Raw genomic sequence first — 26,932 nt, 5'->3', positions numbered from 1 at the left:
TTGTGAGGATAAACTGAGAAATTACTATAATGTATTTCGTAAACCTTATGGTACTATGTAAATGTAAGTTAATCATTCTTAAACCCAAAGCCCAAACCAGAATTCAGTAGTTTCAAAACTTGGACTAGATCCATGATTTCAATGGCCTGGTGAACTCCAATGAGGAAATACCATCTGTCAATGCAGGTCAGAATCTGATCTGCTCCCTGGAATTGTGAGAATTCTACTTTATTCATTTTAAAGATTAAAAAAAAATTAGCCTCATTTGAAATACCATTATGGTATGTAAATATCCCTCTGTTATATCCTTCTAATTGCAAACCATGGTTTTGTTTGATGGACAAATAGAAGGATCACGACTCCCTTTCTAACTAGACCTGCTGCATCTCAGTTAAGGATTTGCTTGTATTTTTGTATGTGTGTATGAGTGTCTGTTTTGTGTATTTTCCTGTAATGTATGTTGAATTTATTTTCACAGGTGGCTTTTACTCACAGACTGTTCCATCCCATTTGAGCAGTCAGTCCCTCAGAATCATCAGCCTAAACACAAACTTGTACTATGGTCCCAATGCTGTCACTTTGAACAAGACTGATCCAGCAAATCAATTTGAGTGGCTGGAGAACACGCTAAACAGCTCTCGGCAAAATAAAGAAAAGGTTGGAGACCATGCTGTCTTAAAGTCCTAAGGAGTAATTAAGAGATTTAAGTAATAGGGCTATTGGGTGATGAGTTAGGTAGAAAATAATTTAAAATTATTTTCATAAAGAACTTCTCTACAGACTGAATATTAGAGAGGGAAGAACATTTTCTCTAGAATCAAAAAGTCTGAGTTCCAGTCTTGCCTTTGATGCTTACCACCTTTGAAACGTTGAGCAGGTCACTCGGTGCATAAATTTCCTCATGTCTAAAATGAATAGGAGGCACCCAGTTGCCTCTGAGGCTTCTTCTAGCTTTAGATTTGGGATTCTATGATTCTTTGATCCTGTGAAGAATTCATAGTACAACCATAGCCAGACATCTATGTGATTTAAATAGGAAAACAGCTTAACTCTAGTGCTTATATACTTATTCAAAGATATGTTTAGGGGAATGGCTTATTATCTCATTTCTTTCCTCTCCCTTCACCCAAAAGTTATTATAATACCTGGGATTCAAGACATTTTAAATTACTTTCTTATTAGTTATTTTACAATGAATGCAACTTATTTCATATGTCTCATACAAAATTCAGTATTATTGGTTGGCATTTTTAGCATGTAAGGTTGATAAGAGAGATCTAGATTATCACTTAGAAATGCGCTATTATGCTTTACTGTATTTAGTTTTTTTTTTCCCCCCAGGTGTATGTGATAGGACATGTACCAGTGGGCTACCTACCATATTCAAGAAATACGACTGCTATAAGAGAATATTACAATGAGAAACTGATTGGTATTTTCCATAAATACAGTGACATTATTGTAGGACAATTTTATGGACACACTCACAGGGATAGTATTATGGTCCTTGCAGATAAAAAAGGTAATGTTGAATGAAATGTTTGCAAATTGATGCTTCAGCATAGTGTCTGTCTGAACACCTAACATGATACAAAAGATTACAAAATTAAGCAGTTAAAAGCTATGTGTACAGAAAAGTACGTGATTCATATCTCCAAATCCCACCTTTTTCTCTAGCCTTTTTTTTAAAATCCTAGTTTATCCTAGAAGTAGAAATTATTCTTTCTACTCTAATAGGTTATGATAGTGTGATTTTTTTTTTTTTTTAATTTTTTTTTTAAGCTTGTACACAGTACTTTCCCTAGTCTGTATCTGGTCAACATTACTTGATTGGCCTCAGCAAGAGAGCCTCTTAAGTTAATTTTGTTTTAGAATAAATATCCTTGATTTTAGAGGTAATCTGCTGATAGTTATTTCCATTGTTCTTAGCTTGATTTATTTTAAAGCCTATGGAATCTAGAGGACAAAGCTTTTTTTTAATTAGTTGTTGAGAAATTTAAAAATTCAGCTTATGATTATCAGTGGTTAATGAAATATGAATTTCTCATCCAAGTACTTCCTTATATTGTCACTTGCTCTGCTTATATCAAAACCTTTCTTGATATAAAACAAGATCTTGTTTAATTTACCTTAAGAGAAGCAGAAAACAAGGCACTCAAGGAAATATGTGCTACACTCTGCAGCTTAATTTTGAGAACTCAGCTCTGTACCCATCTAGAGCTTTATATTAGTCCAAGAGATGATGCTATTTTCCTTGACAGTGGCATGAAAAGCTTATAAAAGGGGCAGAAAAGGAAAATATGGCAACTTTGTAGGATGTCTTGAGTCATATGCGTAAGGTATTGGTAATTCTCGGAATATTTGAAACATTCATATTATATATAAAAGCAAACATCTATTCTTAAGCAATTGCAATGTAGATGCTCTACATTTGATTATATATCTACTCCCCTCCATTTTGCAGATAAGTGAGAACTAAATCAACATTTGTACTGGTTTCCAGTCCCAAAATAATTTGTTTTATATGTACACACACAGACATATACACAAAATTATGTAGCTGTATATGTATAGATATAATAGGCACATAGTAGCAGTCAACAAAAATAGCTAATATATATATATTTTTCCCATAGAAATTTGGAAATAGTTCTCTTGTGGGAAGAAAAAAATATCACTCTCTTTTCAACTAAATCTCTCTCTCTTTTTTTAATTCATATTTTTTTTTTCTGTTTTATTCTGATAATTAAGAAGCTTGAGGAAAATGGCTGTTTTCTCTATGATAATATTGTGATGACATTAGAACAAAATTCTTAATGTTATCTATTGTTATCTATTCTTAATGTTATCTTAGGGAACAAAGGCTGGATAAATCACATGTATTTTCAAAACATTTGTTTAATGTAGTTTGTTTTTGTATGTGTATTTTAAATAGGAAATCCAGTCAGTTCCTTGTTTGTGGCTCCTGCTGTGACACCCGTGAAGAGTGTTCTTGAAAAACAAACCAATAACCCTGGAGTCAGATTGTTTCGGTATGATCTTGATGATTACCGATTGCTGGTAAGTTGACATTATTCAATTAGAGACATTAATATATGCTTTGTTAGGTTTTTTAAAAATTACATAGGATTTAAAAAATTTTGAGCCTGTGGTTTCTTTGGTGTAAGGAACTATTCTTGTTGAATCTCATTTAGCTACTATCTTTAGTTTATGCGATAGAGAATTGCAAGGGTCACTGAGAGATTAAGTGACTTATCTAAAATCAGGCAACAACTATGAGTCTCAAGGACTCAAATCATTTCTTCCTGTGAGGGATATAGAAGACCCTTATCCAAAATGACTACTCAGAGATCATTCAGTAGAAAGCAGAAAAGTTGTTTATTAAAACCTCAGGAGGATGAGCTTTTATACAAGAGATTACATCACAAGTAAAAGAGCATTGAGAAGGGGAGGAGGAGGCATCTAATTGATTGTTGCTATTCGAAGAGATTGGAATGGAAGGTTTCTGTTTCCCCGAAATCACCTGATTTCTAGGAAACAGAAAATCAGGCCTTTGGGCTTCAGATAATTAAGCAGGCAGTGGTCAAGCTAATAGACTAAATATCAGTAAATGTCAGATACTGATAAATGTCATCAGTTCAGGTTAAGTAAATATGTTTATAGCTGGCCAAGGCTCAAGTAAACATGGGCCTGTACATATTATACAGGTCATAGGGGAAACACAGAAATAATGAAAATAAAATATAGAAAAAGAATTCATCCATTCCTATAAGTTCTTCCCCTTATCTCTCTATTCCACACATTCCTAATTCCAAGATAGCTCCCTTATTAGCTCTATCATATTGTCTCTCTTTTTTTGTTTTTTTTTTTTCCTGAGGCTGGAGTTAAGTGACTTGCCCAGGGTCACACAGCTAGGAAGTGTTAAGTGTCTGAGACCAGATTTGAACTTGGGTCCTCCTGAATTCAAGGCTGGTGCTCTATCCACTGCACCACCTAGCTGCCCCCATATTGTCTCTTTAACATATACCTATAACACAAAGTATTGTGATGTAGATGTCCTGGAATTAAAGCATATCTCTATCTATATAGATTATCTATTTATAGTGTTGTCTTCTATATTCTGCTTGTGTGTGATGTTAATAATTTTTCATGGAAGTTTACTGTTTTTTTCAATTCAGGAAACATTAAACACTTCCTTAGGCAAGACCTTGTGTTATGCATTAGGAATTCAAAGACAAATTGGAAAATAGTTCTTGCCCTCAAGAAACTTATTTTCTACTGAGGGATATATCTAAAAAGATAAATAAGTTGAAGATAATTTGAAGAGGAAAAAAGTACTAATAACCAGAGTAATCAGAAACAGTTTTTCCTAGAAGTAGCACCTGATCTGAGCCTTTGAAGGAACTAAGAATTTTAGGAGATGGAAGAGGAAGTATTTTAAGCCTCAGCCAAGATATGGAGGTGAGAAATGAGATGTTTACTCTAGGGAACAAGCCTGTGCTTAAGGAAGCCTATTTTGGGAGCCATTATTTTGAAGCATAGATTGAAGGATGAAGAGAATTAGGAGACAAATTAGAGACCCTAGATTTTGAACTGGAAGGTACCTTAGATGTCATTAGGCCAGAGGTGTAAAACATTCCTGTGAAATAGTATAAGGGGCCCACAGCATTCCAGATGTTGGAACCAGTTTAAAATTTAATTGACAAGTATTTAACAAAATGAATAAAAATACAATGCATCAGAGATAGTTAATTTGAAGTTTTCTAAATCAACATGCAAAGTTTATGTCTCTAAGCACTTGAATCAATAAAAAGCCAGATTAATAATTCATTTAAGCAAGTTTTAAAAATTGCCAATTCCCAGAGATCCGTGAACATTGAGAACTACTGCTATAAACCATAGGCAAATTCCAGTAGACTTGGGATGGAAAATGCCATCCATATATCCAGAGAGAGAACTATGGAGATTAAATTCGCATCAAAGCACAGCATCTTTGCCTTTCTATTGTTGTTTGCTTGTTTTTTTTCCCTTTTGCTCATGGTTCTTTTCCTTTTCATCTGACCTCTCCTGTACAACATGAGAAATATGAAAATGTCTGAAAGAATTACACATATCCAACCCACTTCAAATTGCTTGCTGATCTGGGGAGGGGGAAGTTCAGGAAGGGAGGGAAACACTCCACTTCCTCAGCCTGAAATTGACATGAGTCTCCACTAAGTTTTAGCCCTTTTCAGAGCTTCTTCCACCCAAAATGGAAAAGAATTTTATAACCACATTACTAATTTATTCCAAAATTTTCTGAGTCACTTAGCTGAGTATCATCATTGACCTTACATTCACATTCATTCATATCTTTAAAGCTATTATAAACAAGTTTAGATACTTTTATTTTCTAAGGTAGCCTAATATTTTTTAAAAGGTACAATTTACAAATTATAAATTCATGCCCCAGAATGGTTAAAAACATATTTAAACAGAACTTTAAATAAAGATTTTGTACAGAGAAAGTATATTCTCAACAGTATTTGAAAAATGATCTTGGGCGATATCCTAAGAAATAGTTACAGAATTCTGGATGTTATTTTTGGTAGCAATTTCATTCCCCTCCCCCCTCTTTATGATATTGAGAGTGCTGAAGGGCTTTATTTTGATATTCCCCTTGGTAAAACATTTTCATGCAAGAAGACGTGAAGTATGAGATTCTATCTGTATCTATCCCACCAAGTGAAGTGGAGAATTAAAGTAACTAGTTAGCAGTCTGGGCTAGTGTAACCTTTTTGGCCTCAATTATCTGGCTTTTTCTAATAGAAGTATGTTTTTGACCTGAATCATCCCATAAATTTTATCAGTCCAACAGTTCACTTTTCTTATACAGATTCAGCATCTGTGAATGGAAAACTAATAATGTGACTTCTCAGATTGAAATAGACCAATAACTAAGGAGGAAAATAGAGAATTTTTGGAATTATGCTACTTTATACTTTATAAATATAAATAAATAAATATGAATATGGTATCTCCTCCATTATAATAAAAGTTTTTATAAATAAGGATTTTGTTTCTTATCAATGAACTGATACTTTATTATGCTTTGTTATACTTTAAAGTGCTACTTAAATGCTAGTTGTTATCTTTCTTTTTATATATACACCCCTAGCATCTCACATAGTTCCTGGCATATCTTGGGCTTTAAGTAATGCTTTTTTATTCATTGCTTGATGGTATTTAAACCTTTGGTTGAAGAAAGGGAAGGGTTTTTAATAGTGCATAAGTTCTTTCTGACTTTCCTTTTCTTTGTACAAATGTGAGTTATAAACTTCCAATTTGATTTTACAAGCTAGCAATAATTTACTCGACTCTTAATTGGTGTTCTCATTGTATAATAAGAGGCCACATTCAAGCAACATCTCCTGGCTTACAGATTGATTTTTTTCCCCAATTCCATAAAGTAGTTGACATAAATATTATTATTCCCAGTTAAAAGATAAGGGAAATAAAGATCTGAAAAGGTAAGTGTCTTGCCCATGATTATTTGGAGTTAACAAAGCTGGGTCTAAATCCAGGATTTCTGAAATTAAATCAAGTTTTCCTTTCATTTTGCCATACTGTTCTTCTAATACATAGTCAATGTTGAGATTTGTATATATATATAATTTTTTTAAATTATAGGATACTTGGCAGTATTATTTAAACCTTACAGAGGCTAACATGAAAGAAGAACCCAGCTGGAAGTTGGAGTACATCCTGACAAAGGCTTATGGCATTGAAGATTTGCAGCCAAAAAATTTATATGGTTTAGCTAAGCAATTTGCCGCCTTAGATAGTAAACAGTTCTTAACTTACTACAAGTATTTCTTTGTGAGTTATGATAGCAGTATAATTTGTGATAGAGAATGCAAGATTGATCAGATTTGTGCAATTATGAATCTTGACCAGGCATCCTATACAGACTGCCTCAAACAATATGGCCTCTAGCACAGGCTGTAGTTATTTCTTCATTAAATTTTTTTAAAAGTGTTCTTTTTCTCATTGATTAATTTGTGGTAATTTATGTAAATTCTTCTGTGAATTACTGTGTCACTTTCATCATGTCGAATTTTACATATTTGCTTAATATTTTGATTTTTCAGTATTGTTGGAACAATATTTATATAGGCCATTATTCAGTGACTTTTGGATGTGAATTTTCATTTCCTTAGTTGTATAATTATTTCCAAAGTAGCGAAACTTGTCATTTACATAGCAAAGCAAATGACCACTTGAGCGAAGCCACATGACCAATTTTATTGTCTTTCAATTCAATCATAAACAGTTTTATGTGGAAAAAAAAATAAACTATATAATGTATGTTTTGCTTTTGATAAAGTTGTATAAGCCAGATTCTAAACTAACTAGTTGAAAAATGGAAAAGTGAAATTTATTTTCATCTTTATAGTTAGGTAAAGCCACTAAATCTATTTATGCCAGTTTCTGCTTTTGCAATTTTTCGTATAATAATTGGATATATAATCCAATTCACCTTATCCTCTACAGGAAATAGAGCCCTACATAGCATTTTTGTGGTGGGGATTGAAGGAAAAGAATGTAATCCATACTTTTCCCACCTCCACAGTACCCCATGCATACTAACTCTATGCATGTTAGATTTGGGGGGAAAGGAAGGCTCTCAAAGTGATTGTGTTAGGAACATAAATGAGAAGAGAGGAAAAAAAGGTGTCCTTATTGTGGGTATATTTACCATTTTTTGTCTTTATTCTCTTAACTAGATCACAAGTTATTGCCTCATGTACTATTTTCTTTTCCAAGGGAATAAGGATTGGAAAAACTGGTATAATTTATGTGCAGTGCTATGAAGGCTGTGTCAATGTCTTTATTATAAACCAAAGAGAAGAATTATGTTCAAGCATTTTTAAAGTCTTGACTTCATAGATTAATAAGTTCAATAAATACAAGATGTTCTTAGAGTAAAATAAAGTTATCATGATTTCTATAGGATTGAGAAAATAAAGGTCCTAAACTGGATAGAATGAATATAGAAAATATTGCACTTACTATTCATTAGGTAACATGTATTTGTTTTGCTGTGTTTTTTTTAAAAGTGAAATTTATTGTGCTTTGAAATGAAAATGCTGAAAAAATATTTCATTTTAATAATCTGTATGTATGCTATGGTAAATCACTTTATACCTGCCTCCAATTGTAAAAAAATGGCAGTCAGGTGCTGTGTAGTATTGTTTGTATAACTGGATGATAATATTCTGATATTATGAATGTACCAACCACTTTAAAAATTATCTTTATTTCTACTGAGAAAATTGGAGCATGCAATTTAAACAAATTGTGGAAATCTAGGATCATTTTGATCGGTACTTACATAATTTCTGCATTCTTTAGAAGCAGTTGGCAATTTTAATGCCTGTTTTTATTGTCCATTTCAGGTTGTGTCCAAATATACAATAAATTATAATATGTCTGTAGTAATGACTCTGTCTTAAATTTTTCCTTTTCATTTACAGATGTTTCGAGACTTTATTAGCTTAATTTCTTGTTTGAGTTTAAAGTCACATTCAGCTTCAGCCTTCAAATAATCAATTCAATTTAAAGCCAAATTTGAAAGATACTTATTTTCACTGATTAACCATTTGCTTGAATTGACTTGTCTAGGTGGTTATAGAGATAAGCATCCATATCATACTATTCTTCACTATAACTACATAAAGCTACTGTCATTATTCAAATTTTAAAAAACTGATTAACACTATTCTGACATGTTACAGATAACAGTACTCAGTAACTACAGTTATTCATTTGCATAAATATCAAGGCCACTGGCGTACAATGGAGATTTCATTTTGTTAGTATTACAGTGATGCTGTAGTCTAGGATGGAGATGAACTCTAGGTTCTTAAAGACAAGGAGCAAAAGGACTGGCCAAGGTGAAAAGGCTTCAATCAATTATAGAGTAAAATAATTCTCTGTATATGTGTGTGTGTGTGTGTATATATATGTGTATGTATATATATATATATATATATATACACATACATACATACATATATGCAGCCTAAGTGTTTAAAATAAGTTATTTTTATTCTGAACTAAAATACAATGTAAAATGAACATTTTCATATAAATATAGTTGAACAGAAAAAGAGACTGACTATACATGGAAAATGTAGATTCTTATCTACAGATTGCTTTTCTTTTTAAATATAAAATAAGTTCAGTATAGAGCTTTCAGAGTTGTTCTTTTTGTGCTTTTTTCCTAGTCTTCCTTGTGTTTTCTTCCATGCATTAAAAATGTCTGAAAGACTCTTTCTTTCTTTCCTTTCTTCTCTCCTTTCCTCTTTCCTTCTATCCATATGGGAAATCATACCCTTACCTTATGGGTACCTACTAATAGGCATATAAATTTTGTTTTTTGAAATCTCACAAGATATCTTGGAGTTTACATGGTTCTACTTATTTCACTCAACATCAGTTTGTGTAAATCTTTCCAGGCCTTTCTAAGATCAGCTTGTTCATCATTTTATAGAACAATAATATTCCATTACCTTTGTATACCACAACTTATTCAGCCATTCCCCCATTGATGGGCATCTGCTCCTTTTCCAATTCTTTGCTACCACAAAAAGAGCTGCTACAAACATTTTTGGGTGGGTCCTTTTCCCTCCTTTATGATTTCCTTGGTATACAGACTCATTAATGGCACTGCTGATCAAAGGGAATGCATAGCTTTATTGCCCTTTGGATATAGTTCCAAATTGCTCTCCAGCATAGTTGGATCATTTCACAATTACACCAACAATGCATTAGTGTTCCAATTTTTCCCACATTCTCTAGTTCTCTAGTTCTTTGGTCATGAATTTCTCCCTTCTTCAATTTGTTTATGCCTAAATTGTGTACCCATTTTGATCTTATTTCTATGCCAAGTTTCTGACATTTTTTCCACTTTTCCCAGAAATTTTTGTCAGATAGTGAGTTCTTTCTTATTCTAGAAGTTGGAGTTTGGGTGTTTATCAAATAGTAGATTACTACAGGCCTTGGTTATTGTGACATGTAAGAAAAACTACTTTTATCAGCAATATATTGGATGAACTGGATTGGGTGGAAAATAATCTAGGAGAGTCATGAAAGCATAAAAGTGGTATGAGTGAAAGAAGGGATATAAGAGCTGTGAAAGTAGAAGTGGGAAGATATGCATAGATTATGAACCTAAGACATAAAGATACTGATCCCTTTGTAAGTTATATGGAAGCTTGGAAAAAAAGGATTTATAGGAAAATCTATTGTCATCCCTTCCACATCATAGAGGTTAAGGGCATGGAGCTCCCATGGTCCAGAAAATCCACATATAATTTTTTGTGCCTTTGTACTAGAGGAGTCCGAATTATTAGGATATTAAAAGATAAAATACGTTGATATACAATTCTTTGCACATATTTTATGCACTTGTGAATTCCTAAACTTTTCCTGTGTCATCTGCAGGCCTTCAAATGTTGTTTGCAGTTTCCACAAAATTCAAAAATTCCCATTTAATTTCTTATGTCAACTCACAACCAAAATGGGAAAAATAATAGTGTGGCAGAGAAAAATTTAATGAGTTCAGTTTTATACAGGTTGAATTTAAGATGTTTGTGGACTACCTAGTTTGTAATGTTTAACAGGCAACTGGTGATTTGAATTTGAAGCTTAGTGGCCTGGATATATTTTCTGGGATTCATCTGCATAGAGGTTATAGTTAAATCCAAAGTTATTGATGAAGTTGCTAAGAGTGGAAAAGTCGAGAAGAGGATCTAGGACAAAACCTTAGGGACATGATAAACTGCAAGAAGAAACAGAAAAGTGGGAGGTGATCTAGGAGAGAAGAGTGTCACAAAAACCTAGAGGAAAAAGTATACACGGATACTAAGGAAGGGGAGGAGGGAGAAAAGTCAACAAATTTAAAAGCTGAAAATCTGGGAAAAGGGAATATTACAAGGTAGAGTAATAGTTGTGGAATGATCCAGGTATGAAATATGAAGGGTATGAGTACTTGTTCAAATTGAGATTCCAGGCAATGGACAAAGATTGAGAAGTAGTTTTGGGTATCTTGAGCTGAGCTAGTTTTAAAAAGAACAATAGCTTGGGAGGGTACTATATTATAAGGCTAGGAGTAGAGGAGACAAAGGATTTCAGCTTCTGAAATCCTTAAGAAGAAAGGAAGAATAAACTGATAATAAGTTACCTAAGTTACCTTATTTTTGATAATTTGAATTATGTGGACTTCAGAGGAGGAAAGGGTACCGAATAAAGAAGACAGAAAATCTAGAGAGAACAAGTAATAGTATTATGACTCCTACTTGAGGACCAATGCATGAGTGTGTGTGTGTGTGTGTGTGTGTGTGTGTGTGTGTGTGTGTGTGTGTGCAAGCACCCATGTGTATGCATGAGAGGGAGAGGAGAGAGAAAGAAGAAGAGTGAGGGAAGGAGGTAGGGAGAATAGTTAATGCTGGAGTGCAATGTCATCAGCATTCAGCCAGATTTTGTGAGGGTTATGGAAAAAATGTCAGAGAGGTTCAGGATAAAGGGAGTTTGTTCTCTATGCGATAGGAATTCCAGTGAATGCAGTGAAAGGAGTGGACAAGGTAGGATTGGGAAATGAGTGGGGTTGGGTTGAGAAGTATGGAGATGAAAGACATGAGGAAGAGAAAGGGGACAGTTTTCTTCTAAATGGCTGCTGATTTTTACAGAACTAGGGAGACAAGTAGGAGAAACCATAGTGATCAGGTGTGAGAATGTAGGAGGAGATCCCAATCTTATTGGGGTTGTCTTCAGCCTCCACAATAGAAATAGTATGTGGCATAAGAAGAGAGAGGTTAAAAATATTCAAGTAGCACTGTAGAGAGAGCCAAGCTAGGTTTGGATTAGTTCTTTATGTGTGTGTATATGTACATGTATATGCACATGTGTATGCAAATGCATTATTTATGTTATAAGGACGATGATAGTTAAATGAATAAAAGAATTACAGTGTACCTGTGTGGTGATGAACTTTTAGTGGACCCAGTCAGGACAATTGTTTTAATTTCTTCTGCAGCTTTCAGATGCTTGAGAATACCTTTGAAGACAAATGGTAAATGTATTACCCATCTGGAAAATAGCAGGCAGGAAAAGTGGACCAACAAATTCAATAAAAATGGAAAGTGCCTTGTTAAATACTTATAACAAAAAGATTAAGGGCAAAGACATGGGAAAGGCAAAGATTGTGGTCAGAATCAGAAGTAGAACGATATTGCTGCAGTCTAAAGTGTGGCCAATCTATTTTTGGCTGAGATAGAGTAAAAGTCAGAAATTGTAGAAGTTGATGAATTGGAAATCAGTCTATTAGAAGAGGTATCATTGTGAATACTGAAGTCGGGTAGAAAGAAAGATTGTGAGTTATGTGCTGAAGTCATTAAGGAAGGTGAAAGAAATTTTAACAGTGTCATGGATATGAGAGGTTTTTCAAATGAATAATGAGATCTTCTTGAGGTCTAGCAAGATCACTCCTGAAAAGAAATAATAAAAATATAAATAGGTTATACATATAATATTGAATATATATCTATATGTATGTATAATATACATATATATGTACATATTCATATGGATATATGCATTTTTTAAAAAGGGTGACTAAGGTGATACATTTACAATATTGTTTATAAAACCTCTCTCCCTCCACACATACAATTCTGTGACAGTACATCAAATACATACATAATACCAGGGAAAGTGAGCACAAATTTAGAAAACAAGTATGGCCAAGAGGTAATTTGGCAGTTCCTAGGTACTACCGTGTTTCCCCGATAATAAGACACTGTCTTATTATTTTTTTGGGACTAAAAAACACCAGAGGGCTTATTTTCAGGGGAGGGCTTATTTTATCCTCCATCATGCCCCTTTTATCCTCCATCATGCCCATTTTAGCCTCCATCATGCCCCTTTTATCCTCCATCATGCCCATTTTAGCCTCCATCATGCCCCTTTTAGCCTCCATCATGCCCCCTGAGTGCTTATTTTATTCTCCATCGCTTACTGAACTTACCGAGTTTTTAGATGGTCCTGTCTCAGCTCTACTCCGCGGCGCTGCTCTCAGTAGCGCCAGCAAGCAAATCACCAGGGAAGAAGAGGATGACGCGCTCACTGCTGCAGCTCTGATTGGATGCAGCTCGGAGCGCGACGTGCGTTTCACCCGGGAGGGGAGGGCGGCGCTGCTTACTGAAGGTACTGCTACGCAGCATATAGCGCAGGGGATCACCATGATGACCGTTTTCATAGTAAGTTCGATAGGGCTTATTTTCGGGGGAGGGCTTATTTTAGCGGAATATTAAAGAGTATGTGGGTGTCTTATTTTCAGGATAGGTCTTATTATCGGGGAAACACGGTAGAAGTACTTAACTACCATTTGTGGCATACTAAAGAGATTCCCCTTAGGCATTCCTACCTATATATATTCTGAAGACAGAACTCTTGTGGTTTAAGTACAGTTAGTAAAACATTTGTGCTTTGTTAAAAATTAAGTACACAATAGGCAAGATTTTCAGCAACACCATTTATTTTGCAATCTGATTTGCGTATGGAAATCTATGACTATGACCAAAAACAATAAAAGGAGAGAGATAAATTACCCCACCTAGTGGATTCTCAAGGAATTCCAAAAATGTTCGGATTTAGACTTATCAAACAGAATTTTTATTTGTGATATAATGAATTAGGAAGGATAGTATATTTTAATCCTTATTCTTTTGGATTTTACTCTTTTGACCTTGTTTTGGGCTAAGGGTGGAAGGACCTGAATATCAGATATACTACTGCATACAGATCTTGAAGGTAAAATGGATAGGGAGTAAGACTGATGGCTGAGACTTACCTGTTCACTTGTACTATCAGATTTGCCACAGATGTCAGTACATTGGCTTTAGGTTGCATAGAATTCTGTTTCAATAATGAAGTTGCAGGGGCAAATAGGCACAGGCAACTTGTGAAATGAACTTAGGAGACACTTCCTTTATGTTCCTGGGAAAGTAATTTTATATCATTGATCATGCATGGATCTGTGACTATGAAAATCACCAAAGCTTCTTAGTGTTGTCTTATCTAGACTCTAAACTAAGTTAACTGCTGTATTTAGCTTTCATTACATAGTAAAGTAGGAAGTTTGTTATATGATACTGACTTCTGATTGTCCTGTAATTTAGACTTCAGCTGGGCTTGGGGGAGATGTAAAAAATTATGAACAGTTGCAAAACTGGTGACTGGGGCTTACTATTTCCTTGGGGGGATTGGATTTGAGATAAGTATGGAAAATTGAGCTCTATAATATATAATCTGTAGCTTTGCATTTTATTAGTTTTACGTAATCTAATTAAACTGCTTGCTAAAATAATGGAAGTTTGCAGAGATTTGATTGAAGCATCATGCTGGGAAAGGAATAAAAAGGCATAGCAGTAGTATGAGGGCACAAGCAACAGATTGAATCATATTTTGGAACAATAGATAGGGAGTTGATAGCAATGTTTAGCAAGGTCTTGGTTTGTTTACAGACATTTCTGTCCTTGGTCCTGACTTCTCATAGAGAACCAAACATAATTTACCTTGGTGTACTTATTACCTATGGGAACATTATCTGAGAAAGATTTCTTTGTGAAAGTTTTGTGATTTATTTTACAAACTATTAAGTATTTTGTAAATTGTGTATTGCCTTAATTCTCACTTCATACAAACCAGCCCATGTCTTCTACATGTTTTTTTGTTTGTTTGTTTGTTTTTTACATTCTTAAAATTTTCATTTGATCTTGGCATCTCTTCAAAGTATTATCTTTTCTCTCTGCTTCATTTCACTGCAGAACATGAATTAATTTTACATTCATTAGTATTTCTTTTTAAAATTAATTAATTACAAAAAGAAATATAGGTGGCAGGTAGTCCAATACATGTTAAATATGTTAAAATATATGTTAAATCCAATATATGTATACATATTTATACAGTTATTTTGCTGCACAAGAAAAACCAGATCTAGAAAGAAAGAAAAAAAGCTGAGAAGGAAAACAAAAATACAAGCAAACAATAACAGAAAGAATAAAAATGCTATGTTGTGGTCCACACTCATTTCCCATAGTCCTCTCTCTGGTTGTAGATAACTCTCTTTATTACTGAACATTTGAAACTGGTTTGAATTATCTAATTATTGAAGACAGCCACATCTATCAGAATTGATCTTCGTATATTATTGTTGTTGCTGGGTATAATGATCTCCTGGTTCTGCTCATTTCACTTAGCTTAGCATCAATTCATGTAAATCTTTCCAGGCCTTTCTGAAATCATCCTGTTGGTCATTTCTTACAGAACAATAATGGTCCATAACATTCATATACTATAACTTATTCAGCCATTCTCCATTTGATGGACATTCACTCAGTCTCCAGCTTCTAGCCACTACAAAACCACAAACATTTTTGCATATATGGGTCCCTTTCCCTCCTTTAGGATCTTTTTGGGATATAAACTCAGTAGTAAAATGGCTGGGTCAAAAGGTATGAACAGTTTGATAACTTTTTGAGCATTGTTCCAAATTGCTCTACAGAATGGTTGGATCTGTTCACAGCTCCACCAATAATGCATCAGTGTCCCAGTTTTCCCACATCCCCTCCAACATTTGTCATTATCTTTTTCTGTCATCTTAGCCAATCTGAGAGGTGTGTAATGGTGTCTCAGAGTTGTCTTAATTTGTATTTCTCTGATCAATAGTGATTTGGAACACTCTTTCATATGAGTGGAAATAGTTTCAATTTCTTCACCTGCAAATTGTTCGTTTCCTTTGACCATTTGTCAGTTGGAGAATGGCTTGATTTCTTATAAATTTGATATTTTGGAAATGAGGCCTTTATCAGAACCTTTGAATGTAAAAACGTTTTCCCAGTTTATTGCTTCCCCTCTAATCTTGTCTGTATTAGTTTTCTTTATACAAAAACTTTTTAACTTAACATAATAAAAATGATCTATTTTGTGATCAATAATGATCTCTAGTTCTTCTTTGATCACAAATTCCTTCCTCCTCCACAGGTCTGAGAGGTAAACTATCCTATGTTCTTCTAATTTATTTATAATATCATTCTTCATGTCACATTCATTAGTATTTCACTTAACTCACCACTCACATACTTCTCAGCATTTGCAATTTGGCTCCTAATTCTGCCATTCTAAAGAAATCTACTTTTCAGAAGTTAACAATTATTTCTTAAAAATAATAACAACAATGCCTTTTTTTTTTTTTTTTTTTTTTTTTTTTTACATTACTGTCAATTTCCAGTGATTCTCCCTGCCACCATTAAAACCTTTTTTTTCCCCCCCTGAGGCTAGGGTTAAGTGACTTGCCCAGGGTCACACAGCTAGGAAGTGTTAAGTGTCTGAGACCAGATTTGAACTTGGGTCCTCCTGAATTCAAGGCTGGTGCTCTATTCACTGCGCCACCTAGCTGCCCCCAAACCTTCTTTTGTAATAAAGAAACACCTTTTGCCAAAACAAACTTATTCCTTGTCACTACACATATACACAAAATGTTTTTTTCCAAACAGTAACTTTTTTATTTTTTAAAAACAAAGTACTATTGGTGGTGATGGTGGTGGTGGTGGAATTATTAAGAAGTGACAGCAATGCAAAATTATGGTATTTTCCTTGAGGTTATTGAACTTTTGTTCCTCCAGATTAATTTTACTATTTTGTCTTGTTCTGTAGAGTTACCTCTATATAGTTTTTAGTAATTTCTTAATTGTTAAATCCAGTGACTCTCTGTCTTCTAGCCATGCTCTCTTCCTCCAATCTGAGCCTCCTATTAGGTACCCTGGCTTGTGCTCTGAGGTCTTAGGATTCTGATGGCTGAGAATTTCTGCATCTAGCCTGATCTTAATTTTTAAAAAAATTTTAATAGTTTTTATTTACCAGATATATGCATGGGTAATTTTACAACATTGACAATTGCCAAACCTTTTGTTCTAATTTTTCCCCTCCTTCTCCCTCCACCCTAGATGGCAGCTTGACCAATACATGTTAAATATAATAGAGTATAAATTAAATGCAATATATGTATACATGACCAAATAGTTGTTTTGCTGTACAAAAAGAATCAGATTTTGAAATAGTGTATATTTAGCCTGTGAAGGAAATCCAAAATGCAGGCGGACAAAATTAGAAGGATTGGGAATTCCATGTAGTGGTTCATAATCATCTCCTAGAGTTCTTTCACTGGGTGTAGCTGGTTCAGTTCATTACTGCTCTATTGGAACTGATTTGGTTCATCTCATTGTTGAAAATGGCCACATCGATCAGAATTGATCATCATATAGTATTGTTGTTGAAGTGTATAACGCTGATCCTCATTTTCATTAACAATCTATCTCCATTCTATACCAATTTATTCTGGACTTTCTACCATGCAGCACTCCATCTTCTACCCTGAAGTCCTATCCCTTCCTACTTTAATCCTAGGTATTTAGTAATAAACATTATCATTCATGGAAAGGATCTGTCAATAAATTATCTATTGCTGCGCTAACTATTCTTATGACTTCCTAACCTAAAAGTAATCTACCTGGTCATTACCTATATGTGTCGTCCTCTTTTCTCAGACTACAATTTCCTCGAGAACATCTTGCTTTTTGTGTTTGTGCCCCCAGGATTTAGTACCATGCCTGGTACATAGTGAATACTTAAAATCTAATGCGCCTCCATTTCTCTTTAGCTTTTATACTATTCAGTAAACTACTTACCCAAGATACTTTCTCCTGTTTATACTACTAGTATAATCACTTCTCAATCTCCTTTGCTAGATTAAGTATGTCTTTATCATTGGACACCCAGTGTCAGGCAGAGCCAGGTAAATGTTAGAAACTTAGTAACTTCATACTCATTGATTAAACTCTCACTTCTTAAGTGTGGGTATCTTTTAGTAGGAAAGCCAATGTTACCTTCTCTCTTTATATTCTGTTCAGTGGAAAACAACTACTCACATGTATTAAATAGACATTCTATGAAAATACCACACAAATCAGTTTTCTAGTCCTGATCTTCTGTTTCATATTGTCAGGTATCTGATGGACATCTCTACTTTAACAACTCCACTTCATCATCTATGTTGACTGTCTCTTCAATTTCAAGAATTCACACTTCCTACACTTTAATGCTTTTCCTATTTCTATTGAGACTGCCACTATGTTTCCCACCAGCCCATTGTCACTAAGGATAACCACTTCAGAATCATCCTTGACTCTTCTCTCTTCATAATTTTGACACTTCATACCCTGTCAGTTCAAAAGTCCCCTAGATTAGCTATCAAAGAGTTTTATCTTCATCTTATTTTCTTCATTCTTGTGGCTGTAACCCCAGTAGAGACTTTATCTTTTTTTGCTTCTCTTCTTCCACTTTCTCTTATCCAGTACACCTTCCACATAGCTGACAAAATAATTGTAAGGCATGGAGATGACTATAATACTCTCTTTTGTGGGGGGAGGGAAAGGGAAATTAGGAAGAGCTACTCTAGATGGTGGTACTTGAATTGAGTCTTAAACTTAAAATAGGGATTCCAAGAGATGAAGAAAAGATATGCATGGGACAGCCTAATCAAAGGGTACGCAGTAGGAAGACCTTGAAGACTTTGGGCAGCAAAGTAACATGGTATTATCTTAATTTTAGGAATGTTAATTTGATGACTATGTAGAGTATCAATTAGAATAGTTAAGTGACCTGAAAAGGGGAGAGTAGGAGATTAAGTTTGAATTAGGGTAGTAGTCATAAGAGAATGAAGAAATCAGGATGAGAGGTCTTGGAAAAATATATTCACATGACTTTATGGATATGAAATTTGAAGGAGAAAGAAGAATCAAGAATGAGTTTTAAAATGGGTTACTAGAAGATGACAATATTCTCAAAACAAATAAAGAGGTTTAGATGGAAGGGTAGATAATGACTTTGAAATCAAACAGGTATCTAGCAGGTAGTTAACTCACGGGACAGGAAATAGGATAGAGATATAATTTTAGGAACTATCTACCTAAAAGATAATAATTGAGCCTATGGGAATAGACGAAATCCCATAGAAGGAAAATGTAGCTAGGAAAGCAAACCTAAGTTAAAGTCTTGGGGGATACTCACATTTCAGAGTTTAAACATTTTTTTTAAATTTAATTTTTGCTTTACCCAAAACCTATTTTATTTTTCTTCCCCTCCTTTCATTAACAACAACAACAACACAACACTGGCCAACCAAATACCACCTCCCTCCCTGAAAAAAAAAAAAAAAAAAAGAAAGAAAGAAAAGAAAAGAAAACCCTTTGTAATAAATTGGCATAATCAAGACAAACAAATTTCCACATTGGCCATGATCAAAAAATATTTTTTATCCTGCACTCTGACACCATCAACTATTAAGAGATTTCATCATGGGTCCTCTGGAATTACTTTTGATCATTATGATGATGACAGTTTTGTCTTTCAAAGCTTTTAAGTATACAGAAATTATGTAACTTTCTTTTTTTCCCTTCCTTCTCCTCCAACCCACAGATTCTACCATTAGACAAAAGTCCACATCTCTGTATCTGTGTATATGTAAAGTTCCCATGTTTTGCACCAATTAATGTCAGCTAGATGAAACTGGTCTCTAACCTGTGAATGGCAGGGGCCAAACAGAGCAGGTTTGAGAAGTTTTGAAACATATTCAACATATATTAAGATTGCTTGTTGTCTTGGGGGAGGGAAGATAAAGGAGGGGAAAAATTTTGGAACAATCTTATAAAAAACAAATGTTGGTAGAACACCAGCCCTGAAGTCAGGAAGACCTGAATTCAGATCTGGCCTCAGACACTTAACACTTTCTAGCTGTGACTATTGGCAAGTCACTTAACCCCATTTGCCTCAGCAAAACAACAACAACAACAACAAAAAATACCCCCCCCCAAAAAAAACCAAAAAACGAATTTTGAAAACTATTATGTGTATTTGGAAAAATAAAATGATATTGAGAAAAAAAGAAAAAACTTGGTTATATGCTATGTAGCTAGAAAATGGACTGATTTCTTTAAAATTCAATTAAGTACAAATGATTGCCATGATTATTTTATAATTCATTCAATAAGGTTTATCTACTAAAAAGAAAAGAAAAAAGTGTTCAGTTAGGAAAAGAACTAGGAATTAACAGTATGATGGAAGGAAAAAAGTAGTGTCTGAAGGGAGAGAGCAGTCAGGAATGTCAAAAGCTTAAGTGAAGTTAAGTAGAATAAGAAATGAAAAAAAAAGATCTTTAGATCATCATTAAAAGATCAGTTGGAAGCTTTGAGAAAGCTATTTCAATCATTTCTAGGTTTATAGATAAGATTTCAATAAGACAAAAACATTTAGTGTAGACAACTACTTAAAAGAATTTGTAGTATTGAATGATAACTTGAAAAGGTGGCAGGATCAAATGAAAAAGTTTAATTATGGAAAGATGGGACAATATTTGTAGTCAGTGGGGAAAAAACCAGTGATTAAAGAAAGATTGAAAATGAAAAAAAAAAGAGAAAATGATTAAGGTTATGACTTCCTTGAGATTGCAAGGGCCTTGCAATCAAGGGTTCACAGATATATTTATCCTGGCAAAGAGAAAAGTCAGTTCTTCAGCAAAGACTGAACTAAAAGAGGAAAGGATAGAGTATGATGTAGAGGGATTTTGAGATAACATTCATGGTAGATGCCCTTTAAATTCTCAATAAAGTAGGAGTTAATGCCCTTTGCTAAAATAGAAGTGTTATTTAGGGAGAGAAGTGAAGAGTATACTGGCAAAAGAATAGACTAGAAAAAAAAAAGACCAGTTAGGGAATATTTACACAGATTATATGAAAAAGGGTCAGGAAATCTGGACTACAGTGGAGATAAGAAGGGAACAGAAAATTATGGCTCAAGTAGAATCCCTGAGATTTAGGAATTAAGTGGCTATTAAGTCTGGGTGAATGAGTAGATGACTGACATCATATGAAAGAATCAGGGAACTAATTTTTGAAGGAATTTCAGAGACCATCTGGTTCAACCTCCTGATTTTAAATATGAAAAAAGTGAGATTCAGAGAGTTCAAGTGACTTCCACATAGTCACAGAGACAGTAGCATATGTATAATTTGAATCCAGGTTTCATAACACTAAGTTCAACAATCTTTACACTGTAAAATACTACTTCAAGCATGTGTCACCTAGTATTCTCAGATGATCTGTAATATAAAAATTAACTACATCTGACTGATAAACTTCTGAAGGCATATTACATCAGATTTGTAGGATTAGTAGAAGGATCTTTCTTTGGATGGGATGAAGGAAGAAGATGAATTCTACATGATCTCTGAGATCCCCTCCTACTTAATTTCTTCAGGAAGGTGGAATGTTAGCATTTGTCCTAAAATATTTTCAGATTTTTATTTCTTATGTACTGAGAGGTATTTCCCATATAAAACATTCAGTATAAGGTACCAACTAATAGCCTAGTTTCCAGACAAAACTCTTATCTGGGAATCAGTGTTACTACCCTTGGAATTTCTGTCACATTTATTTTAAGGAAACTTTTGAAGATAACATATTTTATAAACAACATCAGAGAACAATTAGCAATTTTGGTCCTGAATAAACAAGTCTGTAGTTGACAGAACCATATTTTAAGTGAAAGTTCAAATTCTCAAGTATAAAATATTTGCATATAAATGATGATTTGGTAACATCTGTTTTTCTTTTAATTTTTTTTTCTTTTTAGTTATCTTGATGGAAATTGTGTCTTCAATAGTTTCTTATTCTAATGTTTCATCATTCCAAAGAGGTCACCCTGAATTCTTGAGACCTATGCCAATGAAATGTAAGCTCTAGCTGTTTCTACTCTGTTGGAAAAATTTTTTTCTAGTATTTTTTCAACAACAAAAAAATGTACTTCCTTTTTTTTGTTATTGAAAAAATACTAGAAAACATTTTTTCTAGTTAAGAGAAACTGATCACCAGTATATATGATGTGGCCTTGGCAATACATAAAACAGAAAAGTTTTGTTTGTTTTTTTAAAACTGGAGACCAATGGCCTTCTTTTATTTCCACAGTGGTCACAGAATGACATCTGGAAGGAACCATAGAGATCACTGAATCCAACTTTCTCATTTTATAGATGAGAAAACAGGTTAGAGAGGAAAAAGGATTGGTGTAGGGGTTACTCAGCTACTATGTGCTGGAGGCAGTATATGAACTTCAATACAAAGGTGGCTGTGGGGAGAATTTTAAGAAAACTGTTTTGGAAAATAAGTCTCAGGAATAAGAAAGACAAGAACTCAAAGATTGCCCAGAGATCTTTTACCTATTTATCTGTAATATTTTCTTCAAGAAGAAAATTGGGAAGCACTTGACATGGCAAATACTTATAAAATTTCACGAAAATAAAATTGATTATATCTTAGCAAATAGTAAATGATTCTTCAGTGATATGGAAGTAGTTTCTTTATCAGTTTTATGTGTGCATAATCTGGTCATTAACCTGTTGAATCAAAGTTAAAATCAATATTAAATTAAATCTAAAAAAAAAAAAGAGCTATATTATGTTACAAACAATCCCAACAGTCTGTTTAAACAAGCTATTTACACTAAAAATCAGGTCAAATCAACAAGTATTTCATTAAGCATCTATTATGGGCCAAGCACTGTTTTCTCCACTATGTGTGGAAAGGCAAAAAGGAGTTCTTTCCTTCAGAGTTCATCGTCTAATGGGGAAGACATCATGCAAGTAACTACTTATGAAGCAGATACATAAAAGATAAAATATCAGTACTGCATAAATTGGAGATCTTGGTGGGATGGCACTTAAGAGTAATGATACTAAGGAGGAACAGAAAAGGCTTCTTATAGAAGGTGATACTGTAGCTTAATAGTAAAGGTAGTAACAGAAGCCAGGAGATGAACATGAGGGGGGATTGGAAAATATCTAGAATCAGGATATACAGTGTATTGTGTGAGGATTAGCAAAGAAGCCAGTTTAAATGAATCATAGAGTATGCGGGAAGCAGGATATAAAAGCTTTGGAAAGGTATAGGAAAAGATTATTTTGTGAAGTGCTTTAAAAGCTAAATAGAGGATTTTATCTTTGATCCAAAATGTATTAGGGAGCCACGGGAGTCTAATGCATAAGAGAGGCTACATGGTCAAATCTGTGCCTTAGGAAGTACATTTAATGGGTAAGAAGAAAATCAATTAGAGGAGGGTGAAATTTGAAGAATGCATTTCCCCTCCCCGAGACGTCAAGTAATCCAATAAAAGCTAAATATGTGAAATTCTTCTAAACATATTTCCACACTTATGTTGAGCAAGAAAAACTAGATCAAAAGGGGAAAAATGAGAAAAGAAAAAATAAGCAAGCAAATAACAACAAAAAGGTGAAAATACCATGTTGTGATCTCTTTTCTCTGGATGCAAATGGTGCTATCACAAATCTATTAGAATTTATCAGAATTGAAGTATTTGTTCCAAAGACATCCAAAAGAGGAAAAGATGTCAAAAAGTTGGATAAAAATTATAGACCTAATTATTGCTAAGAACAATAATAACGGTAACAAAGATAAAAAATATGTCAATAATCACCAGAATGTCTATTTTGCTATCTTTATAAATTATGAGAATGTTACACACATGTATTCAATGCATCATTGATGAAGGTATGAGCTAGGAATAATTAGACTTTCATAAATGCCTTTCTAAAGAAGATTTTATCTTTAATTACAAAACAATGTAAGATCCCACCATGCTTATTGCTGGAGGAGCATAAAAAAATGATTAACTTAGATTTTAAAAAATAGATACACAAACTATGAAAGAATGAAGGGTAGTTAATGGAGAAAGAATATAAAAGGCACATTATGATCTATAACACTAGTTTCAAGATTACTGAAGATTCAAATGAACTAAGATTGTAAAGGAAATATAAAGACAACAGCAAAAAAGGTTGAGATATATTGTGAAATGAGGAGAGAAGGAAGGAAAAAGCACAGGAAGGAAAAAAAAGAAAGAAAAGAGGGAAGGAAGGAGACAAATATTTATCAAGTGTTTATTATATTTCAGTACAAGTATTAAGTATTTTATAAATGTTATCTGATTTGAACCTCACAAAAACCCTGGGAGATAAATTCTAGAAAGAAGCTGAAGCTGGTAAAGTAATGAATAGAACTCTGTATCTGGAATCAGGAAATTTGAGTTCAAGTCCTACCTCAGACAGTCATCTATAAATAGACACTCCATTAAAATTTTTCCTTCTAGACAAATATTGAGTCATTAACATTTGAGTTACAATGACTTACTTAAATTGAAACCTTGATCTCCCTGGAGGATTCCACATCTCTTTCCATTAGAGGCCATGTCTTTTAAGCCAAAAGGCATTGCATATTACCTGCTTTCCAATGCCAAGTCCAATCTGTACTACCATCTCACCATTATCCAATTAAATTTCGTTTAATAAATTTTAAGGAGTTTATATGTACAGAGGACATAATTTTTCAGTTTTGAAATTCTTGCCATCTGTTATTATTTTTATTTTTCCTTTTTGTAATCTATTGACCTTCAGGTTACTCTTCTAAATTCTTAAATCACCAATACTTGGCTCATTATTTTTTCTTCCAACTATATTTTATCATACTTCATTATATTCATTTCCTTGACCCCTCTAACACTCTGGCCACACATTTATAATTCCTCAGCCTTCTCAGTTTCCCTTTTTACTTCTATTATAAATGACATTTATTATTACTTGTATAGACCATTAGAATATATTCCTAATGGGTCATGGGCTTTTGTACTTTCTCCTTTCTTCAATGCATCTTTCATTTTAAGGCCAGTATAATCATCCTTATGCATCTGAGTATATCATTCCTTTGCAGAAAAATTACCAGTGCTTATATATTGTAAAATTAGTAGATTTTTCTTTTCATATAAAATTTTGCACACACCAGTGCATTTTGGATCTTAATTTTTACTGTTCTGAATCAAAGCTCAGAGAAACTAGTGACTTTATCTGATTTAAGGTGAACAATGCCCACTGCACAAAGTAATAATTGAAATCTGGTCTCACATTATTTTTTATTGTTGTTCTTGTGTTACAGACATGTACCACTGAGCCTTTAAAATCTGTGGAGACAGTAATGGTGAAAGGCTATTTGAGAGATTGAAATCTGGTAAAGCTTCATAGCTATGGAAACAGATACCATAGTTACATAAATTTGTCAAGTACCTGTGATTTCATCAATGTGGGAGCTCCTTTTATCCACATTTGTAACCCATGTCTTTTGGTCTTAGAAAATAACACACTCAGAGAGGTAAGTGAATTGCCTATAGTTACAAAACTTAGTAAATATCAGAGGTAGTATTTAAACCTAGATCTTTTTATGATAGTGATAAAATCCAGTGTCTTATTCATTGCATAGTTCATTGATAACCATAAAAATTTTGAAGTATTTTTTTTTTGTCCTTAAAATCTTTTGTGTGTGTTAAATTCATTGAAAAAATTTATTCTAGACATGATTTTCCAAATTGTACCAGAATTGTTCTGGGAACAATCCTTAGTGTTCCATGGAAGCTTTTTCTCTGGTATTCATTTGTCTTCTCTCTTGTTAATCTAGCAAATTGCTGTCAAGAAGTGTCAAAATGCCATAGCAACAGATCTATGCAGCTTCAGTTCAGCTGAGGCTCCATTAATCACCGTTTCCCTTGAAATCTAGTATGTTTCTTAGCCAGAATCTGCTGCTAAACATGTGCTCTCATTATATGCCTTTTTGTTTGGAAAGGTCGACACAATTGCCAACAGAACATATTACACATTAAAAATCTTTGAAGTCTTTGAAAGAAGGTTATGTTACAAATCAAGGCAATTATTATTATTATGCCTCTGGTTCTTTAGGAATTTATGGTTTATACTTTTTTTTCTTTTTCTTTTTCTTTTTCTTTTTTTACTGTAAATGAAGTCTTTTTGGAAATAGGAATACCAATAAAAGACAATCTCTTTAGTAAAAGATTCTTTATTTAAAAAAATAGTATATGGTATCTTTTAAATTAATTTTGTTAAATCTTTCCAAATTGTATTTTAATTTGATTTAGGTCATACTAGGGAACCAGCTTGGCATCTCTACTATAGCATATTATTAAGGATTATTTGATATAATAGATATCCAGAATGTATATGACTAGAAATGAATTACACATTTATAAGTATACACAAAGTAAACATAAAAATCACAATAGTTAAATGTAATGTAGTTTGAGAAGGAGGACACTAGCTGTTGATAGTGATGAGGATCAAGGAACATACGTGTGTGTGTGTGTGTGTGTGTGTGTGTGTGTCCTTTGGAAAAACTTAATGCTATTGTGGTATGCTGCCTACTCCCATAAATGAAAGAAAAGCTAATTTTTAATTAGCGATAATAAAAATAAAGATGTACTTTTTCCTCCAGCCGACTTCGGAGACCCCTTGACATCTATCTGTAGACCACTGGTTCTCAACAGTTTTGATCTCAAAACCAATTTATACTTTTAAAAATTATCAAGGACCCCTCAAAGAAAACAACAAATTTTGTTTATTCTGGATTATATCTATCAATATATTAGAATTTAATATATCTTATGAAAATTATGTAGAATATTTAGTTTTTATTTAGAAGGGATATTTGTATCAATATATTAGCAATTAAAATTTCTCATGAAAATTTTGCTAAAACTTTCATGAAAATAGTTTTGGCCTCAAGTTTCCTTAAAGGGGATTTTGGGGACTCTAAAATATTTCCCAGAACATACTTTAGAAGTGAACTTCTGGATATTTTGATCCTAGGAGTATTGGAGTAATTTGGAATACTGGGGAAAAATCGGAATTTGGGGTCCAGGA

General features: G+C 33.5%; 1 protein-coding gene across 7 annotated transcripts in view; it reads left to right on the top strand.

Moving 5' to 3' along the window:
- SMPDL3A (sphingomyelin phosphodiesterase acid like 3A) overlaps positions 1-26,932 on the top strand; it is a 98,669-nt gene that overhangs the window by 22,870 nt on the left and 48,867 nt on the right. For 6 of the 7 annotated variants that reach the window (XR_012489216.1, XR_012489212.1, XR_012489214.1 and 3 more), the window contains exons 5-8: positions 479-657; positions 1,342-1,522; positions 2,936-3,060; positions 25,161-25,373. Coding sequence is in view for 1 of the 7 variants with exons in the window: in XM_074309970.1 (XP_074166071.1) it covers positions 479-657; positions 1,342-1,522; positions 2,936-3,060; positions 6,670-6,975 (791 nt within the window). In the remaining 6 variants the exon portion in view is untranslated. Of the gene's footprint in view, positions 1-478; positions 658-1,341; positions 1,523-2,935; positions 3,061-6,669; positions 8,478-25,160; positions 25,374-26,932 lie in introns of those variants that run through there. The other variant, XM_074309970.1, reaches the window with a different exon arrangement.

The sequence above is a fragment of the Sminthopsis crassicaudata genome, chromosome 4, assembly GCF_048593235.1.
Source record: "Sminthopsis crassicaudata isolate SCR6 chromosome 4, ASM4859323v1, whole genome shotgun sequence".
Classification (NCBI taxonomy): Eukaryota; Metazoa; Chordata; class Mammalia; order Dasyuromorphia; family Dasyuridae; genus Sminthopsis; species Sminthopsis crassicaudata.
Note: the sequence above shows the minus strand (reverse complement) of the source record. Positions and strands in the feature narration are given on the sequence as shown.